This window comes from Pogoniulus pusillus, chromosome 7 (genome assembly GCF_015220805.1).
Source record: "Pogoniulus pusillus isolate bPogPus1 chromosome 7, bPogPus1.pri, whole genome shotgun sequence".
NCBI classification, from domain to species: domain Eukaryota; kingdom Metazoa; phylum Chordata; class Aves; order Piciformes; family Lybiidae; genus Pogoniulus; species Pogoniulus pusillus.
The window spans coordinates 17,900,370-17,923,920 of record NC_087270.1 but is presented as its reverse complement, the minus strand read 5'-3'; the positions used below and the strand labels follow the sequence as shown (position 1 = coordinate 17,923,920).

The following is a 23,551-nucleotide window of genomic DNA, read 5'->3' as shown; positions in this document are numbered from 1 at the left end:
GCTCAGGACTTAATTCTGGGCCTGGAGGCAGCAGCCAGGGCAGCTCTCCAGATCTGGCTTTGGTAGGAAGGGCAGAAAGCCACCTTTGTCCTTATCTAAGAAAAAGACAGAGCAAAACTGTAGTAACTAGGTTGGTTAAAATCAGCTTGCTTTCTTGAACTGCCAAACGCCCATTTTGTGGTTTAAAACTTCGTATTGAAAATAGCCCGCGGGGAACAAGCCCATGCTGGGCATGTTATTTGACATGATGAAGGGAACCTGGCTCTCAGCAAAAGCCAAAGCAAAACTCCCGCTATCCTTGGAGGGCTGGGCTCTCACGGCTCTATCAACCATCCTGACACACTACTTTCTTGTGTTTGTCTCCACAGGCAGGTAACCGTTCAACAAGTCTCTTTTAGTCTGCCTCAGTTTAATTTTGCTGTTTCCTTTAAAGGAAACATTTTCATGACACACAAATTGTTGCCATTATTTCTGAGATGAATGTGACTGCCTTTTCCCCTTATATTGTGACCCTGCCTAGCACAGCTGTCTTGCCTCTGCTGCTTCATTAGCAATCATCATTTTGAAGTAATTTCTACTAAACATTCTCAACTACGTCATACGGTTTCTCATATAGATTTTCCCCCCCGTATTTCATTAATCTTGGAGGATGAAGGTTAACTCAGAGCAATGACAACAAGAAAATCTTTGTATAACTTCAGTTACGGCATTATCAATATTAGATGTGTTTCAAAACAGGAAAAAGGCACTTGGAATGCATTGCAAGCCACAAGCAAAGTCACTGCAGCTCCCCTAAACTACCAGAACCTTCCATCATAGCATTTGTGACAACAATCACTAAGCTGGCAAAGATATTTTCCATATTTGTGTTTAGACACAGCAGAAAGGTCTTGTTTCCTCTGACTTTTTTTTTTTTTTTTTAAACCAAATTATTTAGCAGCTGTGATAAGTAATAACAGAAAAGATTACCCTTGGACAAGGACTGGGTGCTTACCTGCAAGAAAAGCAAAAAATTCAAACCCAGACCCCTTACATAGGACCAAATCTTGCCAGAATCACAGGTTGTTGGAAAGCAAGCTCATCATCCTAGCAGCTCACTATTCTGTCTGCACATCTGCTCTCAGCACAGACTCTGACTATTGGAGATAATGCAGAATTCATGCAGCCCAGATTAGGATCATAGAATCAACCAGGTTGGAAGAGACCTCCAAGATCATCCAGTCCAACCTATCAACCATCCCTGTCCAATCAACTAGACCATGGCACTATGTGCCTCATCCAGTCTTTTCTTGAACACCTCCAGGGACGGTGCCTCCACCACCTCCCTGGGCAGCCCATTCCAATGGCCAATCACTCTCTCTGGCAAGAACTTCTTCCTAACATCCAGCCTAGACCTCCCCCAGCACAACTTGAGACTCTGTCCCCTTGTTCTATTGCTGGTTGCCTGGGAGAAGAGACCAACCCACACCTGGCTACAGCCTCCCTTCAGGTAGTTGCAGACAGCAATGAAGTCTGCCCTGAGGCTCCTCTTTTCCAGATCCCTCAGCCTCTCCTTATAGGGTTTGTGTTCCAGGCCCCTCACCAGCTTTGTCACCCTTCTCTGGACATGTTCCAGGATGTTAGTACTGGTAAATTATACTGATACTTGATTTAGGATTCCTCCTGGAAATAAGGAAAAGACACATTCTGGAAATAAGGAAAAGACACATTCTTTTAACAAATGTTATAGTGATAAGCCATCATTGGAGGTCTAGTATCTGTATTTCTCTTGATGGGAATGAAGCCAGACACAGAGACAGTGCATAATAGGGTGGGAAAATACCAGGTACCATTTAGACCATAGCCTCAATGGCCAGTTTGCAATTTCATTTAAATTCCAAAGAAACAAGGTACTGAAAAATACCACCACCAAGAACTCCTAGCCGAGGACATTTTTTTATCCAAATTAATGGGGGTTTCTATCCAAATTCCCCAAGTTAATGTAACTTAGTAGCTCACAAACCTAAACCACATAGAATCCACCTTCAAAAGAGCAAAGCTGCATTTTAATAGATCGCTGTAGTTTACAATTACACACTCATTTTTTCCCACTTAGTTTGGCAATTTAATCAAGATTGTTCTAGTATCTAAAAATAGACCTAGACTGGATCTTCATGCAAGATCAGCGCTTGCCTTTCTGCACACTCGGTGGCCTTTCTGCACACTCTCTTTCTAGGACAGGCCACAATCCCAGAGCACTGATACACTGTCACTATTTCATTACAATCCTTAACATTTATAGCTGGCCAAAAAATCCATCTACACTCCATGGGTATGAACTCAAGAGCTTATGAGTAATCTCTAGAAACGTGTAATTCAGTTACTTTCCTACACATGCCCTAGAATCATTTCTGTTCAGCACAGATGACACATAGGTCCATGCACAGGATTTCAACTTTCTGGAGAGACCTGGTTTTGTCATCTAAAGACAAAATATGAAGGATAATGGATGCCTGCTAACAACCATACAAAAGAATATCTGCTTTCAGAGTATAGCCCATAATTCTGTTTGCACCACTAGCACAGATGAGACTTGTCAAGGAGGGGCTATGGCACTTTACTCACTCAACTTTGCAGTGCAAGAAATGCATCTTCTTGGAGAGGATGTATCCACAATGCACTGGAAAACCTTGCTAGGTCAAGTATAGCAGTGCATCAGCCTTAATGCCCAGCAGTATTGCTATGCTGCACTTTATTCCAGTGAACCACAAAGAGGTGAAAAATTCATGAAGCAAACCTTTGGCCCTCAGAAAATATTCTTTTATCACTGATAAACATTTTGCTCCCACATGCACGTGGTTGCGTATCAGCAAGTGTCACCATGTCATTCATTTTGCAGGAACATCCCTGTGGACAGGTCATTAACACCCCAGGAGCTGAACAGTGTCTGAGCTCCCCAGTGGCAACAGCTGATAATTTTGTTTGTTTAACTAGGATCAGACTGGGAGATGGTGGAGCCGAGAAAACCAGAGAAAAGCAATTCGCATTCAATACAGCTGTGAGGGTTTTTTTGTTATTGCCATGCAAATACTGCTCAGGATTTATTTTAAAATGGTGTATTCATAGGATTATGCTACTGAGTAGGCATTTTTATCAGTAAATAAGAAAGGCATTTGGTTTGTTTTCAGGAATAGTCTACTGTATTGAAAAAAAACAACCGCTCAGATATTTGGATGCTCTTGCCTCTACCTTTCCGTACATCCAGAGCAGACTAAAGCAAAAGAAAACAGCCTCACTTCTGTGTAACACTTTGGGAAATTAGTAGCATAGATTTAACAGGAGTATACTGATATTATTACATCAGAAACAGCCATTTTCCTGCTACTTTATAGTGCACACAGACTCTTGGTTATTTCTATCTGGCCCCACCAGCTTCCTTATCTGTAGCTGACTGTTAAGTCTCACTTGCACATTCCTTATAAAACATTTCCCTGTGATACTGGTACTGTTTCTTTGCAGGACACTTGGGTCACTCCAAGGCAGAGCAGTCCATCTGTCTGCTGTGGGCATTAAGTCACTGGTGTGTTTGGCTGGCATAGGCATGCCCTGGGACATAAAAAAGCAGACCAAAAAAAGTCACAATGATTAAAGAGATTATTTATGGCAGGCATTGTAATTATTTTCTGATCAAAGTTTTAGCTCAGAAAACCAAGTTTCTTCTCATCATTTTTCCTTAGACATCGGTCCTTGACAACAGACATGTAGTGACTTTACAAATGTTAGGTCACTACGCAGTTTTACAGCCAAAATGTCCCTAGCTGTGAGATTGGGAAAGTCCTAATATAATGTGGAAGATAACAAATTTTGAAGCTAAAAGCATTTCAATGGAGGTTGAGCAAGCCTAAATAACTTCAGAATAAAAGGAAATTTACTTATATGACTCTTTTAGATGTCTTGAATTACAACTCTGACCAAAGTTAGTTTATACTTACTGAAACTCAATCACAATTTACTCAGTTCCTGCCGTTTGCCTGGAGGTTTCCAGGCAGAGTGTGACACCCATCACAGCATATGAGCAGCCCTATGCAACACAGCTGATAATTTACCAAGGCCTCCATCACTCTCTGTTTTTCCTTAGCTATTCAGCACCCTTCAGCCCATTGCCAGCAAAACGCTTCTCCCTGCAGAGCTGAGTACAGGAGCCATCTTCACTTTCTTGTGAAGAAATTGGTATCTTTGTCAGTCATGATTACTCAGGACACACACCTAATCCTTTCACTTCCCAGTAGTCTCTTTTCTAAGCCTAAATGGTTTCTTTCAGTTCCATAAGATGATGCTGATTGAGCCATTTAAATGGAGATAATAACAAGTATATCAAACCTTCACTACTAATTAAAAGGTTGTCACTTCCTCCAACTAGTTATTTACAAGATAAGAGATGCCATGGAAAATCACCAAGTTGGATTCCAATAAACAGGAAAATTTAAATCATTTGTGCCAAACAACCACAGAAAAATGTTTCTTCTTTAGCATTTTCACTCGAGCCTGTTGATTCCACATTTGAAGCTTGAGGGTACTGCATTGCTATCAGCTCTCTCTCTGGATGCGCAGCTCCACACTACTGCTAAATACATACTTTACTATTTATGAGCTATTTCCAGATGGAGATCACCACTCAGAAGGAAAGACAAGTACAATTCAGTTATTTAGTACCTTTACATCTTCCAAAGAAAAATCTGGAAATTCTCCCCAGAGTGCTCATGAGACAGGCCAAAAGCAGCATTTCTTATATTTATGGCAAGTAATGTTTTACTTCATACTTTTTGTATTAATATTGCACTTAGGAACACTACTCAAGATACAAGACTTTGCTATTTTAGATACTGTACCAACACTGGGGAAAAAAAGGACTGTACTTTCCCAGATCTTTATGATCTGAGTGCAGCCAAAAAGTGTGTGGATACGAACATATCAGGGGTACGAGATAACAAACAGATAATGTAGGACATTGATAAGCACTATTAACATCTTAGCATTACAAAAAACACCTCCAGAATAGCTTTATACTGTGCCAACAATGTTTAACTTTTGTGTCAGCCACTGTAAACCTAGAATTTATTGAGTGAGCTTGACCAGTATGGACAGTGGGTGTGGGGTTATGTGATGGCTGTGGCTGGACACACTGTCCCACCTGCATTCTCAATCTCATTAATGTAATTAGTTGCAAAGGCCAGAATAAGGCATCCATGTCCCGTAATACTCATCAGCAACAAAAACGTTGTCAAAAGGCTGCTGATGCTGGATATAGCCTCATCACTGAGGTGAGAGAGTGACAGCACACAATTTTGGTACCTGAGGACACAGGTGACAGTTGCCAACCATGAGGCTCACCAGAAGTAATATAAATCAGCCTAGAGACGCTACTTTGGAACTTGTCTCTCCTCCTATGTGCCCTATCCCACAGCAGAGAAAGGCAAGAAGAGAATTTAAATCTTCAAGATGAAACACCATGGAGGTGATTGGAGTCAGCTACACAGTTCAGCTGTAGCACTGAACTGCACATCTGCATCACAAACATGCACAGTTAAACAATGAGTCCATGTCCTCCTGCTACTCCAATCCTTCACCACTACAGTCCAAAAGTTCACAAGAGTGGCTTATGTATGGATTTAAAATAGTTTTGGAGTATTATGCATGTCTGAAAGCACACAAAGCTCTGTCAATTTCTCTTCCAAATCACACAAAAAGTCAAACTAAAGGAGCAAAAGGAAATGTAAAATAAAAAAGTATGCAGGTTTACTCAAAAGCATCTTCAGCAGCATTTAAAGCACAGCCTTGCCGATACTCCCTGGCATTCTCAGCAACTCAAATATCACATCTTTAATTAAGCACTATCTATCCTTTCAAATAAAATGTCAAGTTTTGGAGTCAAATTTATAAAATGCCTTTGTGCTTCTTAAAATCCAGAACTTCTTTTCACTTTGTATTATGTACTTCTCACAAAAGCATACAAACAAAAATATGTATGTTTTATAAATGTAACAAAGGAAACCATAAAACCAAGGAGCACAGACAGCTAACTGAAACCATCAGCAAGTAGAAACAAAAACCTTTCACTGGCAATGATTTCTAGTGAAAGGCTTGGACAGAACCCTGTGCTTTCTGCCACGAACTATCCAGACAGAGCTAAGTTATGCATTGTAAGGCAGGCTTCTGAAAAGATCTTGGTTCCCTAAGGATTGGAGAGTTGTAAATAAAATCACCTTCAGCAATATTGGGGCATTCCAGCGATGCACTGAGAGATGCTGATCATGTTGGAGGTGGCCTCAGTCTCAGGCATGAGCAGTCAAGTGAACCACAGGCCACAAGGGATGAGGGATCTCTGCAGGTTTCAGAGCACAGGTACTACTTATGCTCATCCAGTGCACTAAGCAAGCCACCATGTTTGAAACATGACTTGTGACTCACTAAAGCAGAAAGAAAACAGCCACAGTGCCTACTACTTATTGTCCCAGGGCTTTGTTTGCACTTTCAGGAAGCTTTTCTTTGCTGCCAGAATAGCACAAATAATGCCTCTGGACTGTGACATTTCTTTAGGTGATGGAGAAGTGAAGATCTGTCTTGCGTGCTTGCCTGATAGCAACACCAACAGCTTTATCTTTGGAGATAAAAATCTTCTCCCAAAAAGTTAGCTTCCAATGGGTTTAAAAAAATACAACACCAAAACTCAGAAGTATCCTAGGGCATACAGAAACTTGCCTTCATCCCTGAACAAGTAACAGGATGTTACTGTGGGCAGTGGACAGACCTTTTCTGAACACAGTTTGCAAGAGCCTGTGCAACCTGGGGAAAAGAGAGGATGCCAAGCTGGAGGGAATTGGGTAGAGAAGGGCAGACCAAGGCTTACTGGCCCCCAAGGAGAGTCCAAAGCCAAACTCACAGTGATGACAGGTCCCATCCTCTTTGCAGCATTTCAAGTACTTGCACATCTTTATCCTTACAACTGCGATTGCACAAACACTGGTCAAATATCCAAATAAGTTAATCTTAACCTTGTTTATTAAAGTAAAACTCAGCCTAGAGAAATGGTTATGCAATTTAATCATTATTATGAAAAAAATCAGTCATGTAGAAGAACAAACAAATTGAAGGGGATGTTTCAGATGTCACTGCTGTCCCTACAGTGCGTGGGAAGAAGGTGAGCTGTGTGCAGATTGTAGCTTTATTTCTTTCTGGCAGAAACTGAACACTGCTTAGGCATAATTTACCAAAGTTTCTAATTTGGCATCAAGGTTGCTGAAGGGGAAGCAACATGCATGTATCAGTAGATAAAAATAACAGCAATAGCAGCATTTGAGACAGGTAGAGCAACAGAAGTCAGTGCTGTGAAGGGCAGGCTTGCTGCTTTCCTGTGTGATCCACATAGGCACTGTTCCAGGGAAGTTACTGAGCAGACCAAAACAAAATAAAAATCTGTCATTCCTACACACAATCTAATCAGGATAGCTACTAAACACAACATAATTGTCCCAGTCCAGGTTTTATGAGAAAGAAATTAATAACTACTTGGCTTTCAAGTATTTCAGAAGTGACAGAGGTCTCTTCTTCTTCCCTGATTAAAAAAAAAAAACACCCACCTGATCACAGAAATCATGGCTTCCCAGCAAAAGAAGTTAAGTTCAGCTAACAAAGAAATCAAATGACTAAACTACATTTATTTTGGCATACTCTTGTCATTGGACTCTTAAATTAAAAGTCAGAGCAAATGAACCAAACGTTATTACTTGTTTGTTTATGCTTGCTTTGAGAGGGTTCAAAAAGAACCCTCTCAAAAGAGTTCTTTGCTTGCATTTGTAAATTCAGGCAGTAAGTCTGCAAATGAAGAAGCAAACTGGGTAATACCAATAACATAACAGCAGCCTTACTTTCGGCTGCTCTGCATAAATGTTACCCAAATGTCAGTAATGTCCTTCTGATTCCAAGTCAGCACAATGGAGTACAGAAGCAGATGCAAAAGACTCTGACAATTCAACCAGATATCTGCCTTTCTCCAAAAATACCAGGTTTTCAATTAAGTAATTATTTAGGCTTTCCTTGTTAGTTTGCCTTTTAGTTGTTGAGCCTGTCTGGTTCATGAAATGGTGATTTTTCTGTACAGAGGTGTAAGAAATCAGCAAACCCTCCACAGGGAGCAAGAGGTGTAAAGTTTTCAGATTACAGCTGAGATAGTCCTGGAATCTCCTCACTCTGCTTTGAGCATTAAAACAAACACACACACACACGCACCATTAGAAACAGAGAGGCTGGGGAAGATATTACTAGTAGTTGAGGTCTTGGCAAATTCCTGACATTAAAAAAAGCTCAATTATTTTTCTCTGTAGAGCTTTGTCATTAAAGTGAGAAAATTTGGGGCAAGGGAGTTGAAAGTGTTTTTAAAATTGGGGATTACATTCTGTAAACATTTTGGCATTAGAGTATTCCATCATTCATAATTTCATCTCCTACAGGTTCCACAGCATATGTCATTACAAGAAATTCATTTCCAGCTGAATGATTTATGGTATCTTTGAGGGAAAACAGACTGATCAAACTCATCAAAAGTTTTCAGTACGAACACTTGCCATGGGGTTATTTCTCTGTTCCTGCCAACTCGTCCTAATCTTTCTTCTTGCTACTAAAAAAAACCCCACAGTTGCATTAAGATTTAAGTTTCCATAGAAACTGTTGTTGGCTAACATAAATACAAGATGGTAAAAAGTGTGACTTCCCCAGTCCTGTGAGCACGCTATCAGCTGCCAAATTTTCACCATCTAACCTTTCACCAGTATTTACTGCTGCGTGACATTTTTAGCTACATCTCCCTATGGACGCTCTTTGAGTGGCACTTCGTGCTTCTGAGAATGGATGTGAACATTCAGAGCTATTTCTGTGCCTGGTTGTACAAAAGCCTACAATTCTTTTCATTGCACATTGTGTTGTTTTATTTTGCAGACCTCTTCGCTCAACTTTACAAGGGAAAAGACAACTCTTTGTTAGTCTGCACATCAAAACAAAGCTCAACAGAGTGCTACCAGGTAATGCACGAATAAAACAGATCGATAATTGCTTCATTGCAACTAAGCATTCCAAAATACAAATGACATGAGCCCTGAGCATCCTGACGCTGTAACACCAGACGACAGCTCCGACTGCCTGAAAGCTGTGAGAAAAGGCATGTCAAGCTTCCAAAAGCCTGTGCTGAATTTATGTGCAGTCACATCTTCTGAAGGGAAAAAAATGGACTCCCTATTAACCTCCTGTTCTCAAAATGTGTCCTGTTCACTTCCTAAATGATTTTAATTCTTACTAAAAAGGCAAAATGCTGATAATCATCCTATAATTCCCTCACTTCAGTAAAAACTTCATTGTACTTTGAATTCAGGCACTTTTCCTAACATACAATTAAAAAGTCTTTTCTGGTTTCTTCAGAACATTACTTGCATTTTTCTTCTCATTTCAAGCTGTGTTGCAGCACTCTGTGCTGCCTAAGACTTGCCCTTATTCTTTGGAAGGTTTTGCATGTATATTACATTGGGATGGAAAACTCTGTTATTTCTCAAAATAGCAGCTGAAGACAGGAGGACTCATCCCTGACAACGTGGAAAAACAAGGTGCTGCTGAAGCCTCTCAGTAACACGTCTGAGTAACTACTTACTGATTTTGGGTTAGAGGATGATGTCCTCATCCCCCAAGTATCAAGTGTTTTGGTACCCACTACAGGTCTCCCTTCTACGCCATTATAAACCTAAGCTGCTAGAAACAGGTTCATTTTCAGATGCCTAAGCAATCCGATCTAACCTTTAGTCTTTGTGCCCCACACCCTTTGCTGTAAAACTGTTCTGATTCTCTGACCAAGACACACAGGTTGTGAAGCTCTAGGATTGTGGTCTAGTGCTGTGCTATTCTTACAGGAAGCTATACCTGAGATCTGCTCAGGAAGGTCTTTCTTTTGCATATGCCTTTCTGAGCTACTCCTGTACACCACTGTCATGGTTAGAATTAATGTGCTCTGCTCTAAAGTCTCCAGGGAACGGGAAGAACAGGAGAGAGATTCTAAGAGAAGTCATCAACTGTCATGAACCTGAAGCTGAAGAAAGCGAAGTGGTTTTGCACTCAAAGTGCCAAATAGAGCTGACCACCTTCATAGCTGCAACCTAGTGCCAACATACTACCTTTGAGTAGATCTCAACTTATTCCTTCTGTCTTAATGTCACAACTGTAGCATGAGAGCCGCACACCTGTGCCTCCAAGAGAACTTTTCAGGCTAAACATAACAGGAAATGGAGATAGAAGCCAGACCAACTGTATGGGGAAATCAGAAAGAAAAAGCTCTGAGCTTATGAACAATGTAGACACATGGTAAATGCCCCATCTCTGGAAATATTCAGGGTCTGATTGGACAGGAGTCTGAGCAACCTGATCTAGTTGAAGATACCCCTGCTCACTGTAGGGTAGACTGGACTAGATGACTTTTGAAGGTCACTTTCAACCCAAACCATTCTATGATTCTATAAATGCATTTATATATCTTGGTTTTGGCACACATTATGGCTTAGGGAGTAATACCAAACATTGGTATGCCTAATACTACTTTACTCCAGAGCACAAACTATGTCAGCGTAGCCAAGCATTACAAAAGACAACCTATATACACTCTGTTTCTAGACATCAAAAAGATTGAGCTTCACAGATTAATTAAGATACCAAAGAAACATCCTTGCTGGTGGATATGGCAGCCTATGGGGAAGAAGGCTGTATTCCAGATGGTGATGAGGACAAAAGAGGTTTATGGTAACTATTGCTGCTTGTAGTCCTCTAAAATCATTACTTACTGATGGCCTTCTGTAACAGCACTCCTGACAGGTTCTGGTAGCTTACTGTGGTGTCATTAATGACTCTGAAATTTAGTTTACTATTAAAATAAAAATTAAAGCTCTTTTTTTTTAATGTAATAGAACAGCCAAGGCTTATTAAAGATGACCCTATATTTTCTATCCAAAGGAAGTAACAGAACAGAAATACACTAAATGAAGCTTAAAGATTCCCATGAAGTTTTTAATGACAACTCACAGACAGAATCCACTCTCAGATTTCTGAAAATAGATATACAAATTTGCATAAACTGACATAAGTCCCCTAATGCAGTACAAAAACTGTCTAAGACTAAGGGCAGAGGGAGGAGTCGCGGTGGAATAAAATCACCTACATGTCTTGGCTTACAGTGTGGGATGCTGTTCTTTCCACCTGGCAAGGCTCCTACAGGAAGCACATTTTCTGCCAGTGCAGATCCCAGCAGATCACAAGAGATTAACAGCTGGGACAGCTAATAAACCCATGTTAAGTGGTATGCCATTAAGAAGTATTTGGTGCTGAGGTTCCATATCTGCAGCTCAAGCCACAGGCTGTAACACATACAGGGCAAGAGGCTCTGCAGGTATCAGTAAACCACCCAGAGCCAAGCTGCTACATACAGCTCAGACCCATCACAACAGTCATCATGGGCATCATGCTTTTAGTGTGCAATGAGCAGGTTGTGAATAATTCCTTTGCACTCTGCATGAAAGATGTTTACTTTGCCACACAGGAACTACCCTCACCATAGTTTGTTCTTTATGTTCACCTGAGTGCAAAGGTTGCTCCTACCTGGAAACAGCTGTGGAAAAGAGCCTCTAAAAAGCTCCTAACTTTGGCAAGTACTAGAAACCTTCTTGCAATCACAAGCTGCTACTTCTTGACTTAGAGCCAAGCTTTTCTGCACTTGTGTCAATTTTACATCTGCTGTGGATGTGACACAAAGAGAACTTCTGCAAGGCTCATTCACCTGCAGTAAATACTTCTTTGCTGAGCCCTACACCATGGAGCAAAGTAAAGCTGACACGACTGGCCCCAAAAAGGAGTGTTTTGTTTCATGCCATTTGAAGATCCCATGAACAGCCAACCCAGGTGCTGTTTTCATTCTGCCCACACACAAATCAATGACAAAAAAAAAAATCTCATTCACACAGGTGGTGCATTTCACCACCCTAAAAGTCAGGATTTTCTCATAGCCTTCATTTAATGCCACTGCTGTCAAAGCTGTTACATCTTGCAAGAAAAACAGCCTTTATGTAACCTAATAAATAAAAGTCACCGAGGCAATAGCTATGCATATATTTCAGCTAAAAACATTTTGTTAGAAGAACATGAATGTCCTCTGTAAAGTGGGTAGCATTTTAAAATAATGTTCTAGCCATTGTTAATACTTTATTGCTATTCATCACAGAACCATTAATCATGGTGAACTCATTTGGTATTAATGCGGATGTCAAAGTACTTCTGCTGCATTTCAATTATAACTTAGCCTTTAAAATGCTGCCAGCACTACATGGAAAGCTTTGAAAACCAAATTTGAGTAGTCTGCTCAGAGATAACTACAATTGCATTCTGGCACACAGAAACAATCTTTTCCACCCGTAAGCCTCAAGAGGGTGAGGAGCCCAGGAAGCTGTGCCCTGACTCTCAGCTGGGTGCAAAGACGAGGAAGCCCAGTGAGAGGCATCTGGACCCAGCTGAGATGAGGGTAAGAGAAGCATTTCTCTAGGCTGCCTCAACCTCACTTGTTCAACTGCATCTAAGTGACAGTGAGGTCAAACGTTCAGGCCCCTAAGGAGATCTCCTTTTTTCCCCATCACTCCTGTGATTCCCTGAGGCACCACCTTGCTCCCAGAGCCAAATGCTTCAGTCTTTTCTACCTGATGTGTAGTGTCCATCCAAAGAAAAACCAAGATAGAACACATATGTACAACCCACTGTCTTTAGAGATAGCAAAGGACTATGCACTACATCAGAGCAGACCTAGGGGAGATGGTACCTGACCTCTCTGATGACCGTTCAAGAAAAACACCTCTTTCTGGCCTCAAGAGGCACAGACAGCACAAAATGCAACGTGGGCCTAGCAGCTATCAGCTCCTTGCCATCAGGGAAGACAAGAACTTGTGTCAGTTCACCTTGGCAAACTAAGATTTCTGTTCCCTTCCTGCCAACCAAGCATTTTAAATCTGGAGCCAAGTGACAAGAGCTCAACAATCACAGCAACTCTCATCAGAAATAACATCAAACAGAGAACAGACAAAATACTTCTTACTAGCTAGGGGAACTTACTCATTCTTCCACATAATTTCCATTCTGTTTTATCTAGGTCATCAATGTAACATGTAAGCACACAGCAAAAAATCCTACCTTGGGAGCTCTGGCATGTTTTCCACATCTGGCATCTTTGACAAGGCTGATATCTAGCAGCTCAGTCTCCTAGAAGGAAAAAATGCAAGACAGGTAAATACTGAATATATTAACAGTGTCCCACTTGCCACATTTGCCAAGGGCTTGTCTGTCTGCAATGTTGCCTGTCCAAACTGAAAACAGTTTCAATTAGAGCTCTGCTGCACTTCAGCTATTCTAATAGCAATGCTAAGATACATAACTTGGTTTCCTTCAAAATGCGCAGGTCTCCTGCAATATACAGACTACAGAGAAGCCATGAGTCAAGCTTATTTTCTGAATCACTAAATACCAGCTGCTCTGCTTTATTTTTTCTCTTTAATACAATTTTAGCATTTTGATGCTAGTCACAATGTGAAAACAGCAACATTACCAACAGAGAAAAACTACTTTATTGTTGCCAGAGCATTTTGAAAAGTGCACATAAACCCCAAGAAGTGTTATATCTACAATGACAAGAGGGTCCAACAATTTCACTGACTACTGCTCAACAGAGAACATGTACTTCTGACAAGCATTTCATAGCTCAGACATTAACTCTCCAGTTGTGGGTTATACAGTGCATGCCATATTTGGAACAAAACTGGCATGTGGAAAACAGTCTCTGTTAGGCCAATTCCTGTCCCGCCCTAGACACATGTAACAGCAATATCAAGAATCTCTTCCCACTAATAATCATAAAATCAACCAGGTTGGAAGAGACTTCCAAGATCATCCAGTCCAACCTAGCACCCAGCCCTAGCCAGTCAACTAGACCACGGCACTAAGTGCCTCATTCAGGCTTTTCTTCAACACCTCCAGGGACGGTGCCTCCACCATCTCCCTGGGCAGCCCATTCCAATGCCAATCACTCTCTCTGGCAAGAACTTCCTCCTAACATCCAGTCTATACTTCCCCTGGCACAACTTGAGACTGTGTCCGCTTGTTCTGTTGCTGGTTGTCTGGGAGAAGAGACCAACCCCCACCTGGCTACAGCTTCCCTTCAGGTAGCAGAACCCTGCACTTGGCCTTGTTAAATGTCATCCCATTGGCCTCTGCTCACCCATCCAGCCTGGCAAGGTCCCTCTGCAGGGCTCTCCTACCTTCCAACAGATTGACACCTGCTCCTAGCTTGCTGTCATCTGCAAACTTACTGATGCTGGACTCAATCCCCTCGTACAGATCATCAATAAAGATGTTCAACAGGGCTAGGCCCAGCACTGATCCTTGGGGAACACCACTAGTGACTGGCTGCCAACTGGATGTGGCACCATTCACCACCACTCTCTGGGCTCTGCCTTCCAGACAGTTCTTGACCCAGCACAGAGTGAATCTGTCCAAGCCATGACCTGCCAGATTGGCCAGGAGCTTGTTGTGGCAGACAGTGTCAAAAGGCTTTGCTGAAGTCCAAGTAAACCATATCCACAGCCTTCCCCACATTCACCAGGCAGGTAACCTGATCATAAAAGGAGATCAGGTTGGTGAGACAAGACCTGCCCTTCCTAAACCCATGCTGCCTGGGCCTGATCCCTTGGCCATCCTGTAGGTGCTTTGTGAAGGCACTCAAGATAACCTGTTCCATGACCTTGCCTGGCACTGAGGTCAGGCTGACAGGTCTGTAGTTTTCTGGCTCCTCTTTTCGACCCTTCTTGTAGATAGGCATCACATTGGCCAGCTTCCAGTCTTTGGGGACCTCTCCAGTGAGCCAGGACTCTTGATGGGAGTGGCTTGGCCAGCTCATCTGCCAGCTCTCTCAGCACCCTAGGATGGATCCCATCTGGTCCCATGGACTTGTGAGGATCCAAGTGGCTCAGCAGGTCCCTTACTTCTTCCTCATGGATTACAGGGGGACTATACTGGACCCTGACTCCATTAATGTCTTGGGTCTCCACCCTGCCTGCTGGTGCCTATCAGTATGAGAAGGGTTAGGGCTAAAATGAGCCCAAAGTGCCTGCGGTATGTCACCCTGTGGGATGCTCCCACCCTTCCAGTATTACCAGCAATGAACAGTCACCCTTCCAAACATCCAGCAAATTATAGCCATTAGCCAGCGTTGTTTTCCCCAATCTCATTCTGCAACAGGGTATTTTCAGACATTCATATGTTGGTTCTTTCTTGAATGCCTTAAGATTTACAGGCAGGGAGCATTAGGAAAGCATACTGGAGACTGGGGCAGCGCAACTGCCAGCTGCCAGCTCGCTTGTAAGCATGCACATCCCAGTGGCATCGCATGTGCTTTGCCAGGAGAAGTATCAACTGCTCTGCAAGACAGGGCAATAACATCTGACCTGATTCAGCATTGCTTGACATTCTTAGAGCACATGGTAATAACGTCCACCTCATTTACACTAGCATTTGGACCAACAGCCCATGTAAGCACAGCTCAATTTACATACTAAATATAGCCTGGAAGTACTTCAGCAGGAGTGTGATCATACAGCAATTAGAGCTACACCAGTTATATGCATTTCAGCCTTCCAGTAGTAATTGCAAATACTTTGAGGAGAATTTGAAATATCTGTGCTGGATAAAGCCACTACTTCAGCTTTTAATACCTAGAAGAAAAGTGAAAAACTAATTTTTTCATGGTTATTTTCCCACAAGTCACCTTTCATTTCAAAGAACCTGCCCTAGCATGGCTCCTGAAGATCCTTCTTCTCTACTAACACATTAAGCTTTGCCATCAAATTTTCATGTGACTGTACATTCCCCACATCAGTCCCAAGTCTCTTTGGTTGAACTTGCCTGAGTGTTTTTTCCTTCTTTATCTAACCTGTTTAGAGGAAACTTGCACTGTCAAGGTCATCATTTTTTGCCCTTACTTGCCTAAAGAGGACAAGGATATCAAAGCCTGCAGGGAGTAGGGGCAGGGTCATAAAAGGTGGCATTTTGCAAACCTCCTTAAGAAATTACCCAAACTGCACCAATACACTAGGCATATGGACACAAGCAATCTTCTGACAGTGCTGCAGCCTCTCACATGGATGGCTGACTGCCCACTCATAAAACCTTGCCTACAGCTGTCCTTGTTGCAGCTCAGGAGTGCCTGATGGTTTGTGAACCAACTGCTCAGGTCCGGTTTGAAATTGTTCTTGCTTCTAGATCTAAACTACAATGATCCTCACCCTGCCTGACATGAGCACAACCAACACCAGGAGTTAAGGCACAGCTCAATACTCTGAGCGCAGAAAAGCCCTTAACACATCAAAGCCTGGGCAACCTCTCACTATTCAATGAGACAGCTGCATGAGGAACTCCTGAGAACTGTAGAGAACAGTGAGCAGTAGCTCTCCATCTCTCAATATGATTGGTCTCCAGACCTGGATAGGGCCAGTTCTACACCAAAAGGAATGACTACCATGGTGAAAAAGCAATACTAATCTGTCCCTGGGTTTTACATAACTGCACTATTACCTCTCTGACACAAAACACAGATTTTATAACACTATCTCTATAATCCTTTCTCTCTCTGTGGAATTTACATCTCAAGCCTCAGTGTTGCCAGAGTAGTGCAAAAATGTCTCCATGTATTTTAATTCTTCTGCAATCTAGTCCATGCTGCATCTGCACCCAAAACATAGCACAATACTCTTAAGTACTTGTGGAGATGCTACAAAGGATATACATAACCATAGAAAAGAGAAAATACATGATTATAAAATAACTATGTGTGAAGGTATGGCTGCAGGTGCAATTTTAAATCAAACAGGGAAATGGCAGACTGGAGAGCTTACCTGTGAGTTAACTCATGTGGCTGTTTAGACACTGGCAGAAGTGGAAATAATGAAGCATGGCAGGGCTACGCTTGGGTTGATTGTACTCAGAGCAAGAACCAAGGCAGGAGACAGAAGAGTCATAACATAATTACAAGGAGGAGACCAGACAATGCCACTGCAAGAGGCAAGAAACTGAAAAGAAAACTGGGGCTGAGAGCCAGCATATTCACAGAGAATCAAGCAAAGGGAAGCTGAGGCAGGGCAAAGACAGGCTGAAAGTCCATCAGCAAAAACCACAGAGAGTAAACAATGCAGAGTGGAATACTGAGATGACAGCACTTCAGATATGGCCCATGTCAGCAAGGGCAGACATGTCTAGGTATGCTGGCTTTGGTAAAGAAAGTGGCCTTTGAGATGAGAGGCCAGGGATTATATTTACCACAACAAACAATACTGACACCTGGCTCACTTGAAAATGTTCTACAGGAGCCACAGGCCCATGAAAAGTATGGCATTAAATAAGATTTGCCAACTGAAAGGACTAACAAGCACTAAAAATAAAGGCTTTGACAGCAAACACGATAGAAATGAAAGATGCTGAAGAAAAGTGGATATTCAACAAAGACACTGAGCCACGCATGGAGAGAATTCCAGAAGTTTCTTCAGTTGGATGATTCTGGCATTTTAGCTTTTTTGTGAAAACCAACTAAAGAACAAACAGGTTTAATAATTTATTTAATTACAGGAAAGCAACCAGATTGATTCTAACATAAAAGGACCCTTTCAAATGGGCCAGAGCCCTAAAGGACAGTACAAGGAAGCTGAAGAACTGCTGCTCACGTCTGCATCCTTCTTTGACAAGATCAGCAGGCATGGCTGTAGGAAAGGCTGACCCTGATATGGCCTTGCTGCACTATTACCTCTCTGACACAAAACACAGATTTTATAACACTATCTCTATAATCCTTTCTCTACCTGTTGGTAAGTTCTATGCCTCTCTGTCTTCTGCCCTGTGACTTGGTCCTCTATGGAGGAGACAAAAATGGTCAGCAAAAGGTAATTAGAAATAAAGTCTTGTGAAGACTCTGAATGCTTGTGTCTCTCCTTGGGCTGCTGAGCTTGGAAAAGAGAAGACTCAAAGGTGTTCTTATTAATGCTTATGAACATCTGAAGGGTGGGTGTCAAGAAGGGGCCAGTTTCTTTTCAATGGTGTCCTGTGATAGGACCAGGGCAAATAGGTACAAACTGAGGCAAGTTCCACCTAAACATGAGGAAAATCTTTACTGTGCCAGAGCTCTGGAACAGACTGCCCAGAGGGGCTGTAGAGAATCACAGAATGTCAGGGGCTGGAAGGGACCTCAAAAGATCATCCAGTCCAAGTCCCATACCAGAGCAGGATCACCTATACCAGGTCACACAGGAATGTGTCCAGGCATCTCCTTCTCTAGAGACTTTCAAGACCTGTTCCTGTGTGACCTGGTCCAGGTGATCAGGTGATCATGCTTTGGCACACGGGGTGGAATCAATCTTTCCAATACCTAGCATCTTACAATTCTATGATCCCTATTTGCCAAGGCCATTCAATTTGGGGGGGGGGGGGGGGATGGGATTCTCTGCTAGGTGGCAATTATGGAAGCCACAGAAAGACCAAAATCTTAGCCAGATAACAGAAAGGAAGGGTCCATATTCCCTAAGTACCTCTCACATGTATATTCAGACCCAGAGAAGCAATAGCCTCATAGGTGCTGTAGTCTATGCTCCAAATTAAGTAGATAGGAGCAGGATACTCATCCATGTAAAAGCCTCTGTAGGCTGGGGCTTGGATAAATCGTAATTCCTAATATGCCATTTCTTAAAAGTGTTTTGGTTCAAAAATACCAAACCTCCTGGAATTCCCTGACTCCTGGGTATTTGCTTTCATCTTTCAAATAACTAATTAAGAGGACAGAGAGCAACTTCCTCCCAAATAAGAGAAAAGACAATTTCCTATATCCCTATTGCAAAATATGGGCAGACTTTTGTAAAGAGAAAACACACTTAAGTACTGGACAGAAAAATGTCTCATTTCCTGTGCAGCAAAACAGCCCAGGCTCTCCTCTGCTTAAGTCAACAGGAGTTTCTCTATTGAATTCCTCCATGCAGGCCTGGAAAAGACACTTGATAGTGCATGAGGCACAAAAGCCAGAGGAACTGGGAAAAAGAGGAAAAAAACCCAAACAACCAAGTTTGCTCTGCAAGTTCAACTCTTCCTTGTTTAGAGACTTCCAGCCACTGCTATTGGGTCTTTATTAATCTTGCAATACCACTTAATGTGAGTGGTAGATCCCCCTGCTAATTTATAATATAGAAATTCCAGAAAATTAAATTATTAATCCTACTATGTTTGTTTTCAATTAACAGCTGAGAGAGACATGCATTCATATAGGGCTGGATTGTGCAATCTCACTTGTGTGTGAGCACACACAAAAGCAGGAGATTGCACAATCCTCAGAGTACTTATATTTAGGTCCATCTGAATTTAATATAGTAACACCAATTTATACCAGTTGAGGATTTGGCTCACTCCTATTTTAAACTGCCCAAAATGATGCCAAATGAATCACAGTGCCTTGGGATCTTGCTTCTGACGTAACCCCATCTATGAAGCAGGATTCCTTATCGATGCTGCTGAAGACCCACCAGCTTGAGAGTGGGATCACGTGTCATGCAGATTTTTATAGACACTGGGTCAAGGAGACATAGGAGAGGAGGAGGCTCAGGGGTGACCTTATTGCTGTCTACAACTACCTGAGGGGTGGTTGTGGCCAGGAGGAGGTTACTCCCTTCTCTCAGGTGGCCAGCACCAGAAAAAGAGGACACAGCCTCAAGCTACACCAGGGGAAATTTAGGCTCGAGGTGAGGAGAAAGTTCTTCACTGAGAGAGTCATTGGACACTGGAATGGGCTGCCCAGGGAGGTAGTGGAGTCACCGTCCCTGGGGCTGTTCAAGGCAGGACTGGACGTGGCACTTGGTGCCATGGTCTAGCCTTGAGCTCTGTGGTAAAGGGTTGGACTTGATGATCTACGAGGTCTCTTCCAACCTTGGTGATACTGTGATAGCAAAAGTGGGTACCCATTACAACAGCTGCACAGTTTAGTCGGTCCAGAGATCTGCTTACTTCACTTATATGCCTAACAAAAATAATTCTGCACTGCTCTAACTACTTGCTGTGGCTGAGTAAGCATGAGTATTGCTTTGACCTAGGTTTGTTCAACCTCCATTTCCACGTCCCTTTTAGTCAGTTGTTTGCTTTTTGTTGGTTTTGTTTGTGTGTGTGTTTGGTTTGTTTTGTTTTTCCCATTTATGAAGTGTTGCTGCATGCTGCCAGCAGCTGTGGAACTACATTCTCACGGTCATGTTGCTGTAGCCATTACTGTTTCGGGATATGGTCTCACTGATGCACAGCTAATTAAACTCTACAAACCCATTTTCCACTTAGCTTTGAAATCAGCTGCTTCTGGTTTCAAATCAGAAAAGGAAACTGTGTTCCTGAAAGCTTATTTAATTCTTACATCTAGATATTGCCAGTCAGTGTAATAGAAGACACAACACTGCGTGCAAAGTTTGTCTGACGCAGTGCTGGCAAAATAAACTTCGACAAAGGCAGGCAGTTTTGTAAACAGGCACCATTTAGTGCTACTGGGTGGCAACATCTGGTGAAAATGTTCAAAAGGGAAAAGGTCATTCTGTTCAAACAAACTTCAAATGGAGACTTAAACATCTTCCCTTGGGAACAGTTAACTATAATGAAATATTTCTTTAACACAGAAAAGCTCCATTTTAATGTTTTCTGAACATGAAAGCAATGAATATTTCTTGAAGCAAAAAAAATTATACAGTTCTGGGTTACTTTCATTTTTATTCTGCATTTTAAAAGTGTTACTTAAAGCCACAAGTGACTAGTTTCCTTACAGCACATTAGAAAGTAGTACAATTACCACTTGAATCTGATCATTAACAATCACAAGTTACACTAAAGAAGTGTCTGACCGTATGTATTCAGATAAATATGTACACAACTTGGCAATTTATAACCATTTATAGGAAGCTTCTTGCTCAGGTTTCAGAGCCTTTGAGAGCATACAGGTCAATCATCTACACTCAGATTAAGCTCAGGATCAAGGCTCTCTGCAATAAAAGTGAATATTTAGTGCTGATTTAGGAAAGGTGCTTTCACTGCTAGCTAGGAGATGTTGCATATACTCCTTCTTTTAAAAAAACATCTATTTTCCCCCATTATCATTAAGAATAAATTAAAATAAACAACAGTTTGTCTCCTCATCTCAAAGGAAACCTGTGAAGGGCTAGCGAGGCTGATGGCCAGAAGAAGCAATAGCAATGTCAATGTCAATGACATTAATGGGAGCTGAAATAAGGTAGTGTTGTTTTTCCCTGAAAAGTCCTGTTATATAATTCATAAGATGCATCCCACTAGAGAGAGCCAGTCCCTGAATAAACTGTCTCCATCTTTCCTCCTGGCAGCTCATGATTTAATTATCAGGCATCAAAATCATTGGCTGTGCCAAAAAGCAAGCAGCACAGTAGCATACAAACCCTGAAGTCAGCAGTAAAACTCTCCATGACAACAGCGAAGTCTTTTCCTGCAGAAAGTTGTTCTTCACAAGTTAAAAATATTGTATTGCCTTCCCACCCACTCTTTTTAACAGAACCACAGAATTACAGGATTTGGACCTCTGGAGATCATCCAGTCCAATCCCCCTGCCAGAGCAGGTCTGCCTAGATGAGGTTGCACAGGTCTAGGTGAGTTTTGAAAGTCTCCTGCATTTGGTTTGGCCGAGCTGGAGTTCATCCTCACCAAAGCACCTTTCTAGTGCTGTGTTCTGCAGTGCTGTAGCTGGGTGTTGATAACACACCACTGTTTTGGCTACTGCTGAACCAAGCACCCAGGCTGTACTTTTCCAACATTCCCCAAACCTAAGAGTATGCTGAGGGGTGGGCAAGATCTTGGGAGGGGACACACTCGGGCCAGCTGACCCAAGGAATCTTCTGCACCATATGATGTCAGCTCAGATGTATAAGCCAAATGAAAGAAGGAAGTACGAGGACATTCATTGATGTTGTCTGTCCCCCAGAGCAACTGCAACATGTATTAGAGCCCTGCTTCCCAGGAGTGACCAAACATCATCTGCTGATGGGAAGTAGAGAATAACATCTTTGCTTGCTTTTGCTTCCCCATGCAGCCTTCGCTTTTGCCTTGCATTATTAAAATTGCTCCTATCTTCTTATAAGCCCTCTCCCCTCTTCATCTAAAAAGGTGTCTTGGTTCTAGTTTAAATATCCCAAAGACTCCTATATAGCTAACAGAACCAAGACAATTATAGGATGCCTTCCCTTCTCCCGCCTTTTGGAAAGAAAGGAATTAGATGTAGACAAGAAAAGGTAAAATACACCCATCCTCTGTTTTTATAGGGGGCTAGACACAAAGTGGGAGTGGGCTAACCATTACACCTGGAGTTCAGACCCACTCCTGGGGATGACTCAGGAGGACATGGGGTCAGAGTCAAGACCACCCCCAGGAGGACATGGGGTCAGGGCCAAGACCACCCCTAGAGGGTGTGATAGTTTGAAGCTAGCTAGAATGTTCTGGTGAGAGGAACTTGATTACAGGCTGTGAAAGAGAAACAAGGGTGATGTCTACTTCACTCATAGGCTTCCTGAGAGGTATAAGAACAAGAATACAAACATAGATAAGGCACTTCTGCTTGGGAGCTCTGGGCTGCATTTCTCTCTCTAGCCTCTCTGCCGTCTCCCTGATTAATTCATTTTGCCTCTTAACCCCCTGGCCGAACCTCCATTCTTCCTTGGGACTGGGGTAAGGTTGAGAGGGGCAGGGGGAAGGCGAGGGGATGGATTGAGAGCCCCTCCTGGGGACTCAGGTTTCTGGGAGGGGAGTTGTGTTTCTGTACTGCCTTTTACCTTGTATATTTCTGTATATAACTGCATATACTGTAAATATCTGCTTGTATATTGTGCTAGCTGCAAATACAAGCCTCATTCATATTTCCAGAGCTGGCTGAGTCTAGTCTGGGTGATTTCCAAAGTGGGGGGGTGCGGGAAACGCCCAAACCATCACAGAAGGTTAACCTTTAACAGAAAGGGAGCAATAGAGTGGCTTTGGTGGGCATTTGGTTCTCAGTCACCACCAAATCACCACATCTCTAGAGAAGGAGACTCCACAGCCTCTCTGGGCAGCCTGTTCCAGTTCCTCCATCACCTTCAAAGTGAAGAAGCTTTTCCTGAAGTGAAAACTCCTGTGTTCTAGTTTGTACCCAGTGGCCCTTGACCTACCACTGGGCACGATTGAAGAGTCCAGCACCATCTAAATGACTTCCACCCCTTAGATATTTATACACTTTTATAAGATCTTCTTCAAGCTGTTGATTAAATCAATGCTGTAGCTTATCAACCTGCCCAAAGCAACCAGAACTCATCTAGATCCTTGCAGGTTCTGCTCTTCTCAAAGAGCTTATGCAGAAGCAATTCCAAGGCATTCAAGTAATGGACCAATTGTGGCAGAGGGA

The 23,551-nt window shown here is 42.4% G+C and overlaps 1 protein-coding gene across 3 annotated transcripts in view; it reads right to left on the bottom strand.

The window, feature by feature from the left end:
• The window catches only part of PLCB1 (phospholipase C beta 1), a 434,017-nt gene that overhangs the window by 301,632 nt on the left and 108,834 nt on the right, over positions 1 to 23,551 (bottom strand). For all 3 annotated transcript variants that reach the window (XR_010302819.1, XM_064146106.1, XM_064146104.1), the window contains exon 3: positions 13,237 to 13,305. Coding sequence is in view for 2 of the 3 variants with exons in the window: in XM_064146106.1 (XP_064002176.1) it covers positions 13,237 to 13,305 (69 nt within the window). In the remaining variant the exon portion in view is untranslated. The remainder of the gene's footprint in view (positions 1 to 13,236; positions 13,306 to 23,551) is intronic.